Source organism: Puntigrus tetrazona, chromosome 9, assembly GCF_018831695.1.
Source record: "Puntigrus tetrazona isolate hp1 chromosome 9, ASM1883169v1, whole genome shotgun sequence".
Lineage (NCBI taxonomy): Eukaryota > Metazoa > Chordata > Actinopteri > Cypriniformes > Cyprinidae > Puntigrus > Puntigrus tetrazona.
In genome coordinates this window covers 10,622,828-10,638,046 of record NC_056707.1, presented here as the reverse complement: position 1 = coordinate 10,638,046, position 15,219 = coordinate 10,622,828, and the positions used below count along the sequence as shown (strand labels likewise).

The 15,219-nt window shown below is 35.8% G+C and overlaps 1 protein-coding gene across 2 annotated transcripts in view; it reads right to left on the bottom strand.

Annotated features, from left to right (window-relative positions):
- pth2ra (parathyroid hormone 2 receptor a) overlaps positions 1-9,904 on the bottom strand; it is a 41,957-nt gene extending 32,053 nt beyond the window's left edge. The window contains exons 1-5 of one of the 2 annotated variants that reach the window (XM_043248164.1): positions 9,474-9,904; positions 5,089-5,188; positions 3,153-3,263; positions 1,650-1,765; positions 1,468-1,565 (exon numbers count right to left, since the gene is read on the bottom strand). In XM_043248164.1, coding sequence (XP_043104099.1) covers positions 1,468-1,565; positions 1,650-1,765; positions 3,153-3,263; positions 5,089-5,188; positions 9,474-9,626 — 578 coding nt within the window. In that variant the 5' untranslated portion in view covers positions 9,627-9,904. The remainder of the gene's footprint in view (positions 1-1,467; positions 1,566-1,649; positions 1,766-3,152; positions 3,264-5,088; positions 5,189-9,473) is intronic. The other variant, XM_043248165.1, reaches the window with a different exon arrangement.
- Between the last annotated feature and the right edge of the window lie 5,315 nt (positions 9,905-15,219).

The window sequence follows — 15,219 nt, the reverse complement described above, 5'->3', positions numbered from 1 at the left end:
CAAAAATCATAATATTTATTGCGTACATTGGTTTATGAGAATTTGAATAAGTATGAATAACTGTAATATCTATTAGCCAAAACAATTATTTGACTTTTTGTTCTTTCATTTAGACATTAAATATGCCATCGAATTGTAGAAAAAGACCCCATACAGAGTGAAAGCTTTATCGTATGGCCCAACCAATAAAAGTGTAGATGTTGAATACGTATAGTTAATATATATGTATAGCAAATGGGGATATACAGTACAGTGTATTCTACCATCTGTTTTCCAAAAAGGCCTGATGCAATTTTGTGGAAATTGCACACTGGCAGATACTTTATTACAATGCTGGCCCTTAAGCTTAAACCATTTATTTTAAAGTTGAAAGAATGCAATGGTTGTGGAAACAGATAAAATCCAGGAATAGTCTATAGTATTAGGCTTGGGCGATATGGTCATTTTTCATATCATCATATCGCCGACCTGTGGAATCGCCGATACACAATATTATGGCTTAGGCAAAAGAGAGACTCTCTGTACTTGTCATAGGCTATTTCATAACTATTTGGTGATTTTAAACCACACGTGCATGAGAGAGAGAGAGAGAGAGAGAATTGAAGCACCAATAACCAAAATAATATACTTTCAAAACATACTGAAAACTGACATGTTAAATATAAAAACATTCAAAATCAGTCAGGGTAAAAAGCAGACCAATAATAATAGGCATATTAATATTAATAATAACAAAAGCTTTATACATTAATAGTAGAATGAGCCTAAAGTCGTCTTGACTATTGACAAAGACATCTGCTATCATCAATATCTCTGACTATCGTCGATACACGATACTATCATTTATTGACACAACCCTATAATAATAATATGTATCAGTACATGTCAGCATGCATGTAAAACATCAACACAATAATGCGTAAGAAAAAAAAAATTTTTACTTCCTAGAATGCATTCTCTTTTCAAATTGCTTTACATCCCTGCATGTAGATGTAAGCAATGTGTTAACACTGCTCTTCATCAGTCACCCGGAGAGCAATTAATACTGACATTTTGTACCATTAGTTTTTAAATTGCTCACATTTGGAAAACCGAGCCACTCTCTATTTATCTCAAGCCATGGGTATATTTTCAGTCAATTTATTTTTGTTTTCAATGGTCTGTCTTCAACAGAAAATGGGAAAATGTGAGAAGGCACTTCCTTTACTGTGTGAACAGTATTGGCACGGCACGTTCTCACTGAACTCGAGACACGTCCAATGAGTTGTTAATGGAGCACGGAGTACAGAGAGAGAGAAAAGACACGGCAGCCCTGATTCTCATTTGTGGAATTACAGTATGATAGAAATAGAAATATTACACTTGAGGGTGTAAGAAACCTATTTAAAGCATCGTGAAAGGACTTTTTCTTGCAGTTTATGTGAAGAAGCACATCAGACATACGTTCAACTTTAGTCAGTCACTCACCTGAAGTATCCAATAATAAAGATAGCCACTAGAAGAGAGCTGAAGGAAACTGCATAGCCCACTGTATACATGATGTGCAGCCTTTCAAAAAAGACCTGCTGTGGGAACAAAGACGTAGTGCGTCAAACCACCTAGAAAGTAATCTCAGTCCATTAAAGACAAATGACTGTAATGTGGCTTACTCTCTTTTTGTTGGGTTCTGGGGATTTGATGCATTCAGTGTAGTTGACCCATGTCTTGTTGGAGCTTTCTGCAAGCACCCAGGAACCATTAGAGTCACACCTCCTGTAAGCGTGTCCTGGAAGATTGATAAATACTTTCTGCTGAACATTTAGGCTTAAAATTGTAGTATACTGCACAGTATGCTGCAAGTTAATTGTCAGAAATAGTATGTGAAACAGTACTCGCCGTCCAACAATAAAAAATAAATTAGTTTGTTTTACTTTTTTAATCTTTTTCCCAAAAAGAAACAAAAATCTATGGTAATCAAGAAAGACTGAAGAAAGATTAAGCATTATATATATATATATATAATGTAAAATACTGGGTCTCAAATGAAACAAACTTTGAAGGATAGATTTATAGTCTCTACATTTTATGAAAATCATAGATAATGCAGATCATTTTCACAACTTTCAAAACTTTGCAAAACTTTCAAATTATGTGCACTGTACTTCTTGTTTTCATTCTTGTCAAAAATTAAATATTGTGTTACCCAGGCCAACATACCCTAAGAGGCCATATATTTTTGTTTTAGCTCTTTCTGGTTTTCTCATCATGCACAACTTATATTTCTTATTATCTCAACATTTACAACATTTATGATGTCTGACCCATTATCAGTTACTTATTTATTTCTGATTAAATGTAGCAGTAGTGTAGTTTTGATCAGAACCTGTCCCACATGTAATGGTCAGGTGGCCTATTGTATATGACAATATATATATATTGTATAAAAATCACAAGCAAATTCTATAATATAATTTTATTTCAAGTGGATGGCACTGGCATTGTTGCATTTTCTCTTTTGTAAGACTCTGAAAAAAATAACTGATTATACAATCTGCTTTTTGTAGACTTTATTACTAAGCAAAGAAACTTTTTGCTGAAATGGCCACAAAATGAACAACAAATAAGAGCACACAGATTATCTATCGATCAGATGTGCGGGAACGTTGTGTTCATCACTGTCGCAACCGCAGACCCTGTTGTAAAATTAAAACAACTTTGATTTGTTGAGATAACAAGAAAATTAAGTTGTGAAAATGAGAAATCAAGAAAAAAAAAATCTATAATAATCCATGGCATTTTAGGCCTTCAGCACTAGGGTATATTGAATGGATTAATACACAATGTTCTCACAAAATTTTTACCTAATCCTCAACATATATGAATTTGTATCTAAACTCATTATAAAAAATGCATTTAAAGCAAAAAATAAGTTATCAACCATGTATCCAATTTGAGCAATTTGCTCTTTTTTGACAAAATCTTTTCTTTTACGGCTTAGGTGTGCTCTCATCTACAAGCTCAAAACCAGCGCAAACACCTTCATACCCACCCAGGTTACAGACTTCTTATTTGTATGTTTTTAGTTGTTCCTATCAGATCAAATTAAGAAATATATTAAGAAATTTGGAGCTAACAATTATGCATGTTAACAGGTGGCAAACAATGTTTCAAACCTGCATGGTTGAAGTCATAGATGTATCTGGGACAGGGGGTCTTGGTCAGAGTTCCAGGGAAGCCTTGCGGCCAACATATTAGACCATCCCACTCTGGGACGCAAACACCAACTGAGAGCAGAACAGTTTCAGAGGAGAGATGTCAATTCACCAAAGGACAAGTTCAGATACGAAATCATCCGATCTTTCAGCAAAACGTGTGACAACACGAGAAAGTCTGGCACATTTTCATTCCTTCCTGATCTTTAAAGTGGCAAGACAAACAAGATATGAGCTACTGTATAGTAAAAGCCCATTAGGAAACCGTCACACATCCTTATTATCTGCAAATGAATCATGCTTTGCTTTGGATAAAAGCTGTTAAATTAAAAAATATCACTCATAGTATCACCGGAACACATACTGTATGGGGGATGTCGTGCATGGATATTGGAACATATCCAACTGGCATGGTCTAACATGAGCACTCATGGGGTGGCCCACACTGACACATCATGCAGAGGCAACAAGTGAGCTTGTGCAATAAATTCATTGTTTGATTATATTATGAATCCTGAACTTGATCAGTGTATCTATCATTTCGTGCCAAAGCAACGCAACTGAACAATCCATAACTGTAATAATGACTGTAATGATTTCTTTAGAAATCCAAAGAAATTATGCAATTTACGTTAGGCAGTTAAAGACGTTGAATAAATCAGCAGAGTTTTTAACAGAGTCAGTCCAGCAGCCACAGATTTCTGTCTACATCAGACCACAGAAGCAACGAAGATTTAAGTTTGAAAACATTAGACAATAAAGTGCTTTCAAACTGTTCGTTCAGAGTGCTGTTCTGATACTATTTAACGTCAAACTGTGAAACTGCAGTTGTGACACTTATAAGTGTGACATGCGATATTTTCAAGTGAAACAATGACAATGTAGGATGGGACTTGAGTTCTTCCATCAAGAAAAATGACGCAAAACTATGAAAACTCCTGAAACGCAGCTGGTACTTTCTTCTGAGAATGCTTTTAGAATCCAATGTGACGGCTGAATATTCAACCTTGAGAACAGCTTGACATGTCTGCATGTTAGGTTCAATTATTACACAACTTCCTGCAATGATATTACAACCGTTGGTTGAATCATAACAGTTTAAAAGTGCGATCACATCAGTGAGGTTTCAGATAAATGTTATTGGCAAAGAAGGCAAAAAACATACACACAACCAAATAATTTGCCCTCATACAAGATTGCAGGGATTGCTATTTAAATCAAACAAAAATCTTTGCCCACAAAAATTTGCCAAATAACAGTAAATGTGACAGGACATTAAGCTAAAACGATTTCATTCTAGGGGCATACTAAAACACTGTTGCCAACTATACAGTGTATCTTAAAAATCATGTTCTGTGCTGTAGATAGCAGTCATTGCACCCACCACCTTTCTGCATAATATCCTTTTATAAAACATAATTATCTTTATCTCCTTGACTTAACCTATGGCGTTAAGATAAAAGGTAGATGGGATTAAGCCAAATTAATATTTTTAAGTTGCCAGGTCGCTACTGTTTAATTTATAATGAGCCTCCAAAAGATCTTGTTCTTGTTTTGTTTTTGTTTTGTTGTTCTGCCTTATCACCCATGAAGTTTATAATGAAGCTAAATGAATTAGCAAACTGTGCAGTGCCTAACCATGAGTTGCGCTAAACAAAGGTCTTGATGGAGTCTCATTAACTGTACGTCTCACTTTATTTCATTTGCGTCTATAAACCACACCTGATTGAGCTGACTCATTCAAGCTTAATAGAAAACTTGTTTTGGATGTTAATGGTAACATGAATACGTTACTAGACAAACTGCGGTGCACAACAACAGTAAAGTTAAAGCAGAGAACTGAAAATGTCACGTAATTGAAAAATGTGTGAAAGCAATGTTGAATTGATATGCCTACCTGCAGGGTCGTCTGTGGAGACCTTCTGTAGACACTGCAGCTTTGCATCCAGCAGCATCTGAACCTGTTCTTCAGCTGTTATCTCACCATCTTCACCTGCCTGTCCAAAACAAAAGGCTCGTTTTTATTTCTTCCATGCGTACTGAATCTTCAAAAGCTTCATCTGAGGATGTTATTTTCCAAGCTTAGCCTATTAAGACCTATTTGAGATCAATTAGGAAATTAGACCTGAGGTCCTTTTCTCCCTGCAAATGATCGTATCGTATTTTTGTCATTTGCTTTTACTTTCGTTGTATGGAAAACAACGGATCTAAAATTCGCTGCTGAAAAATGTTCTTCTCTCATACACTTTACAGTGACATAAGAGCGAGAAAACAATTACATGTCTTTCAATAACAGTTTATGAAAAATTGTCTCGTTCCATTGAGATATCAAAAGGAGAGTGCGTTATGTAAAAAAAAGTGTGCGTGTTGGTGTGGTTATGAAAGGGTTAGTTAGCGTTGACTTCCTCTCTCTGTCTCATTTCAGGTTGCTTAAATGAATCTGCGAGGGAGTGAGAAGAGATGAACTTCTAAATACCCTGAGGAGATGAAAGAAATTAAAAGATTCACTCTCTGTAATGATGAAAGAAATGTTTTCAATTAATGTAAAAGTGTATCAGAAGGGTATTGGAGCCCATTTCTGCCTTAATTAAAGTCATTTTCTCATGCAAAGTCAAGATACAGCTATAAGCATTGTAAATTTAGCATAGTTCGGGAGGATTTTAAAATGCTGCTGTAACACAAAAAAAAAAATTGTTATGAAATATAACATGAATTAAAGCTGAATGGAAATACATCCATTAATGTCTTGTCCTTTTATTCTTTACATTTAAAAAACGAGAATGGATCTTAGTCAAGCAAGATGCCATATTTAATTTGACATGCATGAAAGCTTGGCTGAAGAGACGGAAGAGCAGCCTCATCACTTAGGTTTAATGTCATAAGATTTTTTTCCTTAAAGGTTATTTTTAATTTAATTGGCTAGTTTAAATGCTCTGTGCAGTGTACGGTTCTGATATCTGTGGCATTCTAGAGTAAAGCTGGTTAACAAATCAGCAATCAGTTCTTCCTTCACATTCAGAATTTAATTTGGGTGTTATTTAATTAAGAGAGCGAAAATGTTGACTGAATGAACCACTGATTAGAATCCTACATATTCAACCTTTATGAAGCAGCTCTTTGCATATACTTCTTCCAATTAGCAATTTAGCAATTTCTGTATTCAGCTTTGTAGCACAAAAACTGAGAAAATGTGAACTGTATTTACACATATTACAATTTTATGCCCTTTTTACATTAAGTAGTAAACACAAACAATGCCAGAAAAAAATGGTGCAGCTAGACACATCAACAACATGTCACGAGCAAAATCTATTATTCAGGAATGCCCACAAGATTTAAGAAACCAAACTATTTAAGAATATTTTTTTTTCACACAATGGAAAGCCATTTCTAAAGTCCTCCACTTGCTTCCTTTATATCACCCACTGCTGCACTGATATTATGACTGAAATGAGCTTAAAACTAATGTGCTCAGTGGAACTCAGCGTGTGTAATACATCTACGATAATGTTCGTATATCCTTTGGTAGCTTCACAAAGTTTCAGGTGGACTGTTGGCTCCCCGGCAGAATGCAATTTAATAATAGCAATGCGGCTTCCTTGACGTTCATCAAGCAACACTGTGAGACTGCTGACAGTGCTCCAGTCAGATGATGCTTGTGCATTTCAAATTCCCTAAAGAGATCCAAAATGTATCTAAACAATCAATAAGCGGTTTGTGCTCAGAATGAAAACTATTCTGACATTGATCGCTTATAATAAACGTCCTCCAATTTGCCATGGGAAGAGATGTGTCTGGAAGTAATTACATGACTGAAAACTGACTAAATAAGCTGCCGACTACTTGTTGTTGGGACATCATGTTTATTTTTGAATGCTAGTGCCATTGAAACTATAATTAGCATATAGTTGAATAATTAGAGCTGTTCGTCTCAAAAGTAATGTATCATACATTTTCATTACAGCTGATTTTTATGTCAAAACAGCAACTGAGAAAAAAATATATGTTCACTGTAAAAAAAAGTGTATATTATAGTACCACTTCCACCGGTCTGACCTTTAAGATGAATTCAGGATACGTCAGTCTTATTTGAAACGTATCACTATAATAAATAAATAGTACATAATAAGCCCACTTAGATCAATGGCTCTCAACCAAAGGGCCAGTACAACAAGACTTTTTTTTATTTTCACATCATGTCTATTTCATAGTAGGGCAAACAGGAATATTGCTAGTATTGGGTTACCTCTTCCAATGAACAGGTCTGACTACTTTAGCAATATCCATACAAATCTTAATGTTAAAGCGTATAAAGATATTCTGGGGAACTGTGTGCTTCTAATTTTATAGCAACAGTCTGGAACACCAATGACTCGTACGTTCACTATATGGACAAACGTTTTGGCACACCCCCTTCTGTAGAACAGAAAAAGGCCCTATCAAAACTGTGGCAAGGAAGATGGAAACATAATTTGTATGAAAATTTTTTTTGTATGTATTTAAAAATTTCTAAAATATGTGTCTAAAATATGCACCCATATGTACAAGTCATTGGTGTTTGGTGATGAGTTTCATTTAAAGTCACACCAGAGGTGTTCAGCTTGGAATAGTGGGCTTTGTGCAGAGCAGTCAAGTTCTGCCACACCGACTCAAACAGTCATTTCTTTTTTAACCTTGCCTTATACACAGAGGCACTGTCATGTTAGGATAAAAAAGGGTCCTGTCCAAACTGTTGCTATAAAATTAGAAGCACACAATTCCCTAGAATATTATTATATGCTTTAGCATTAAGAATTGTACCTGTTCATAGGAAGGGGTGACCCAATACTTTTGGCAATATAGTGTATCTAAACAATATATTTTCCAGAATTTCGATGATAATCACCTCATGAAAAAGATATGATCTGGATTGAACCTATGGATGTAATTACATAGCACATACCAGCTCTTTGGTGCAAAATCAACACGTGGGGTGGAGAGATAGTTGGTCCTCGATTCAAAAGGTTGTGAACCACTAATTTAGATGTAATGCATTCAGATGTATCGAGTACAACGTGTAGATGTTTCTCACAGGATTTATGCACATAGTAATGATTTGCTCATTTATTACTGTAAATTTCTGACGATGTAGTGGTAATAATAAACCTGATAAAAAGGTAATTAGTAACATGTACAAGACATGCAATATGACCAAGCTGACCAACGTGAAAAATAAATCTTATGAAGCATTTTTAGTTTAATAGTGCACAACTGTGAAGTGAGCAAGCGTCATTATTTGGTGCTGCATAGAACAGATATGTGTGACACTGGGTGCATAAAAACAGAAATCATTCTGCAAAACAAAGTACAATTTATACATTACATGCATGAACAAAAATACATGCCACTCAAGTGTTTTTTTTTATGTGTCATTTCGCCCACTGCACAGGTCTATATGTGCTCACTTTGTGATTTCATTTACTGGTCTTCTATACAGAACTGACAGAGCAAGGAAGAACAATGCTTTACCAACATATACTGGATATATTATTTAAAAAAATATATATGTTGTATGAATTCCATACGCACTGAAAAAAAAGCAACTGTTTTTAAATTTCCACTCAATATGGCCAGGCTCACTTGGTCAAATTAAATAATATTGTTCAATCAAATTTACATGAGACACATTTCAGGTCACCTGACTGCGCATTTTTGTAGTGTAGGGAGTAGCAACTCTTTATAAAGTATAAACAGGACTATTAGGAGAGGCTGTGAAACAGCAAGCTTTCATCCAAACCACAACTGTTCCATTTCTCAGAGGCTAATACATATTAGGAATGATGGTTACAGCTTTCATGCAAAAAAAATTGTTCTGTCAATATCTATCTAACTGCATTTTAAAAATGTTTTGTCAACCTGAAACACATATTTCATGCTTTATTCGAATGCTCTATCCCGCAAATAAGATTTTAAAGATCAGATACGCTGATCCGTTTCCATTTAAAATTAGATTTTGAATGAAATTTTAAACACGCAAGTAACAAAGCACAGACTGATACCCGTGCGTGCATACACACATCTAATGCGTTTAAAGCGTATAGAAAAGGTGTTTGGTAAAATGCTGCGATTGAAACCAAATACTGCCAGGTCTACAACTGTTCAGTCAAATCGAGTCGCAACTTTTGGGTTTTCTTTAATGCAATTCATTGTCAGGTGCCACAAAAAGGTATGCATGCACTGTTAAGTTTTAACGGTTAAAGAAAATCATTGTCATGACACACCTGTACAGACCCAGTGTCTTACCTGAGCATCGGCTAATGTCCAGAACAGAATCACTTTGGCGAAGTTCCACAGGAGACAATCCCTCATGTTTCTGAGGTGAAGCTTCTGTCGAGATAGCAAGCGGTCCTCTTCCCTTAAGACTTTGCGTGTGTCCTCACACCCCCCAGTGACCATGATCTGCTCGTGTCATCGGTGAAAAACATCGTTAAACCTCCCCGAAATCTCTGCTTCAGTTTCTGTCGAAAAGCACTGGATCGCAAGACGTCGATGTTCTGCGAAGTTCAAACGCGCTCACGTCTCCTTCGCAGGGAAAAAAAAGCACAACTTTAAAAGCAAAGCGCCTGAAAGTTTGCAAATGTACTCCATGAAGACATGCCTTCGGTCAGTTGTGCCGACGGACTCACAGCGGGTCTCTTGAATGAGAGACACTCCTCCGGTCTCAATCAGGGAGCGTCTCACGCTCGCTAACGTCGGGCGGATCGATCTCAAAACAGCTATAGTATTGGAGTTATTAGTCCTCTTCACCTCAATAATATAGTAATGTTTTAATTTGTGCTTTCTTTCATTCTTTTTTTTCTTTCTTTCCTAAAGTGAACAAGTTTCAAGAGCGGAGAAGTAAAAACATTAGTCATCAATAGTCGTGTAGGTTAGGGACTATTTCTCCTTCCGCTCATCTCTCTCAACGCAGAAATACGGGCGCAGTGATAAGCAGCGTCTAATCGTCGTGTCTTTGAAGAGTTGAGGCAGAAATAACATTTTTAACTTCATGGAAGTTGTTAAGTGATTCTTCTGTAATGGGTGTTACTAAATGACAAAAACCATTTGAAACTTATTTAATTCTACTAATGATGGTTTTAAAATCTTATTGTTAAATAACTGGACTATCATGCAACAATGAAAATTATAATGGAGGGTTCAAGTTCACCTCTTTTTCAATAAAAGTGAATGAGGCTCTTAGTCGTTTCTAGTGAACAAGGTGATGTATTATTATGTACATTAAGTGACCATTAATGTAACTTCAGACATTCAAATATTTCAATAATCAGCTAATTTGTGAGTAATTCAAGCCCTTCACAGAAAGTGCTGTGGCTCAGTAATAGAAACAGATGGTAATATTAAAAATGTAACTAAGGTTCTTTCAAGAAAGCAGCATCTACCTTGAGGCCCTTGCTTATTTGGAACTGCTGGCTTTATACATGAGAGGTGTTGTACAGTCTAATGGCTGAAAAATACACTTTGGTATCAAATTGTTGAAAGGCCATGGAGGTACTAATAAGTAAAAATAACCAAATTAGCCTTCAGGAAGCTGCATATAAGATTATGTTATGGAGCTGTCCATGGTGCTGAAACACCAGCTCAAATCCAATTCCCAACTGACTGCTTATTTAGCAGCATCTTTTATTCATTTCACTACAACAGTTCCACATTTCAGTGCAATATAGGTGAAACAGCCTGTTATGAGAGGAATGTGATGCAGTCTAGAAATAAAACCCTGTATAGTAAAATGCGTGATTAACTATTATAAAAAGGAATCGTGCGGAGCAAAATGCCAACACATTTTCTCACACAGCAGACTAGATATTCAGAGCAACCCTGAGGATTGAGCGTAACTCTTATCAGTTGGATTCAATCTCTTTGAAGAGGAAGCGACAGGCCACCGCTTAACCGTAGCAGAGGCTGAGCTCACGCATTTGTTTTTTCCCTTTTTGACTTCAACCAAAAGTGGCTAATAAATATATAAGGAAATACAGTCTCTCTACATGTGTGAGATATTATGTGAATAAAAGGCGTGTAATGGATGATGACAGGGAACAAATTATAATCATTTCTCTGTAAGGTTTAAGAGGAAGTTCAATATAACAATCTCAGTCCAATTACTGAGGGTCTCAGGTGGAGATTATTGCTTTTATATGAGTCACGAAAGACATATTTGATATACCTGTTTATTCATACGTCCATATTCATATTAATCAAGTCACCTTTAATCATCACCACTGATAAGCAAGAAATGCACAGAGTATCCACTAGTGTAAATAATCTAGCTTCTTTCTGACCATGCTCTGTCCGTTTCTTCGTAAATAAAAGCTGCTAAAAGAAGAATATTTACATATTTATTGGTCTTTTGTTGCAATGCTGTATTCACTTTAACCGAATATCATTTTTTGCATTCATACACAAATAACCTAAGAATCTACCACGGCCTGATTTTTCTACCTTGAGAAAATCACACTCTGTTTTTCATTTTCTTCGTGCCACTGCAGCAATTTTACCTTTATTTTATTTTTTTGGCCTAAACCTAATGCATTTACATATAAATTAGCCCAGGGAAATATATTCAACTCAAATTCAAAATCTCATAACTGTCTTCTGTTTCTAATTGAGCGAACATTTCTTTTCCATGCAAGTGGCTTAATGAGCTTCAAAACATGCGCCGCCGAGGAAGGAGTTGTTAGAGTGCAGCGTGGCATTGTTTAAAATTCATAAAAGGCAGCTCATCTGATGCAATTCAAAAAAAGAAACTGATCATCCAATCAAAGCCGTTCTTCTGCAGACTGACTTTAAGATTTCAAACTGGTGTCACTTGTACAAACATTTGAAAACATACACAGATGGGGAGAATTACAAGTCAACTCTGGGATTTTTATGATGATGTTTTAAGATTTAAACAAGAAACCAGGCACCTATTATGCAGAATTGACTTTTGGTGTACAGTGAGTGACTTTCTGTTTTTATTTTATTGTTTGGGTCATATTAACTGTGTAGTCAGCAGATACATATTACACTGCTGTCACTTAATACACTGATCTGATGCAATTCCTTTCCCAATTCCTTTCAACTGCACGGATATGACAAGTGTGTTTTTGTAACTTTTAACTTTTGTAAGACTTTCGTAGCTTAGTTTAAGTGCATTAAGACATTAAAAGAGAACTTGGTTTAGTGCTCACACGCTATGTGACAGCTGCTTTTCCTGCTCGTGCTTCGAATTCATGCACTCGGACATGATAATCAAAACCAAACAGTGCTTTTTAGAGAAAGTATCTAAAGTACAATCTGTAAAAGCACAGCCCTGTTCTGAAAAGGGGGCGGGGATCAGCAGCTCATTTGCATTTCAAGCCAAATGCATGCTTCTGCTTCCACTTAAATAGAGCACTTTTAAAATGATTTAATAAATTATCTGTGGGGTATTTGAGCTGAAACTTCACAGACACATTCTGGGGACAACTGAGAATTATACATTATCTTCTAAAAAAGGGTGTAATAAGTGCCTTTTAAAATGAATGAGAAATATTTAAGATAAAAATCAAATTTTAATCATTTGAAACAAAAGGTTAGAATTCGTGCTGAAGTAAAGCGTTCATTAAAATGTAACTTTTTAAGTTAAAAGATCATATGTAAAAAAAAAAAAAGTGGATTAAAATAGAAAACAAATGCAAACGGGAAATATTTTCACTATAGTGGACTTTGGTATCCCACTGTTTGAGGTGCAAACGGTTCAAGTATAAAGCTAGTACTGGCAGCACTGCAGCATCAAGGTTCTCAGAAGTTTAAGATTGTATGTTTGGCTGGCAGTGTTGAGAGAGATTTGTGTCTAAAAAAAACTCTAATAGAGAATATGTCATGTCTATCCGCATGCAACCGAATCAGCTTTTACCACAAATTTATAGGTGGTCCAATTAAGACGGATTTAGAAGGGCTCAGAGTTATCTGAACTGCTTAAAAGTGTCACATATTGGGAAATTCAGAGGATTTACTTGAATTGTTTTCTCTAATGCCCGTCATTTTTTTATATTACATCCTAGCTGAAGCACACATGCACTGCAACAGACTAGACCTCATTAGTGCATGTCTGCACAGCAACCTTGCAGCTTCTTTTCACAAACATTTGACAGTGTCTTTTTATGTCTTTTTTTTTCGTAAATGTTATAGCCATATTTTCACAGGGTCATTTTCATTAAACTGTTAAAAAGTGGACAATGGCTATGGTGGAAGACAAGGCAGTCATTTCTTAAATGTTGAATACTTTTTTAATTGTAGAATCAGCCGTTTTTAATGTGCATACACACACACACACACACACAAAGTGGAAACAGCTCATCAAACGTGCTGGCCACCATTAAGTCAACAACATCTGAGATATCTACTGGTACAGTAAAAAACGAATTATAATAATAGTTATAAAATGAAATATGATGCTATATTTACATACTTGATTAAAAGTCATATTCTCAAGCAAAAGTCTAAAATTAAACATTAACATGTCAATAGTGCCCAATGCTATATATTGTATTCTGATTGTTATATCTGTAGGTAAACACTTTCACTTTGTTGCAACATAAATAATTTCCAAATGCCCACCCAAAAACAATTATGCATTTGATCTTGCTGAAAAAAAACTCATGTAGGTCTGTGTGAATTCCTCATTTGTTGGATATTTCAAAAGTGTTGAAAAATCATTTCACAGTATTACGCAACGCTGCTAGATGTGTCTGAATCTGCAAACCCTACTAATTGGTAAGCTGCATGGGATTGCTTCCTTGTCGTTTTCAATGGATCGCCACATGTGATTGCTGTTACTCTCGGCTGTGGTAGGAACACACTTCTAATTTACCCATAACCTTCGATGATTAGGAACAGTCTTTCTGTCTTTGCAAGAATTATTACTTCTCTACTCCTCTGACCTATATGGTTAAGAAAGAAATTTCAGTTCAGCTCAAATGCTCCAGACAAACACCAATAAACATTTTAGATAATGAATGCATTCAAACTAAATGTCAGATTTGTTTTAGTTTTTTGTGAAAGTATGCTTTAAATACAAGTAATTTCAATTATTTGTATTTATTGTTTAAATAACATTTTTTGGCCACACCAAGTTGAGATTTTATGAACTTCACACAAAAAAAAGAAAAATGAATCCTGAAACCTAAAATAAGCTTGAATAAGAATCAAGAAATACAACTGAACAATATATTAGAAGTGTATTAAAAGTGTTGGGAAAAGTTACTTTTAAAAGTGATGCATTACAATATTGCTTTACTCCCTAAAAAGTCACTAATTATGTTACACACAGCTCTATCTTTTATTTCAAAATCAGATGATACAACAGTAGCTTATCTATATCAACATCAAGCTGACTTTCAAAGACCAAATTGCAAAAATTGCTTGATCTTGCATGTTTGCATTGCACTACATCAGAAAGATCAGGCCCTCATCACGCACAATCAAACCTTTACAAATGATTGAGAATGCAGCAGCACAACTGGGCTTCAAATGTGTCCAAAAGGGCCCATGTCATACCTCTCTTTATCTTCCTGCACTGACTCCCGGCTACAGCTCGTATCAAGACACACTGATGCTTGCATAAACAACAGCCAGGGGCTCAGCACCCGCCTACTTGCACTCATTGTTGAGAATCTGCATCTCGTCCAGAAGCCTGAGATCTGCTAGCGAGCAATGCCTTATGCACCATCACAGAGAGGCTCAAAATCACTTTCCAGAAGGTTTTCATTCACTGTTCCTGGCTGGTGGAATGAATTTTCCACCTCAATTTGTAATATTAAATCCTTGACAATCTTCAAGCCACACCTGAAAACGTATCTCTTACGACATCACATGATCTTCCTCGACCTCTCCCTGTAGCTACCAATTACTTTGAACAGTGCCTGAAACTTTCTGTTGCAAGCACTTCTTGTGTCCATTTGCCTTTTCAGAATGAATTACTTATTGCATTCCTCAGCTGTAAGTCGCTTTGTATAAAAGCGTCCGCTGA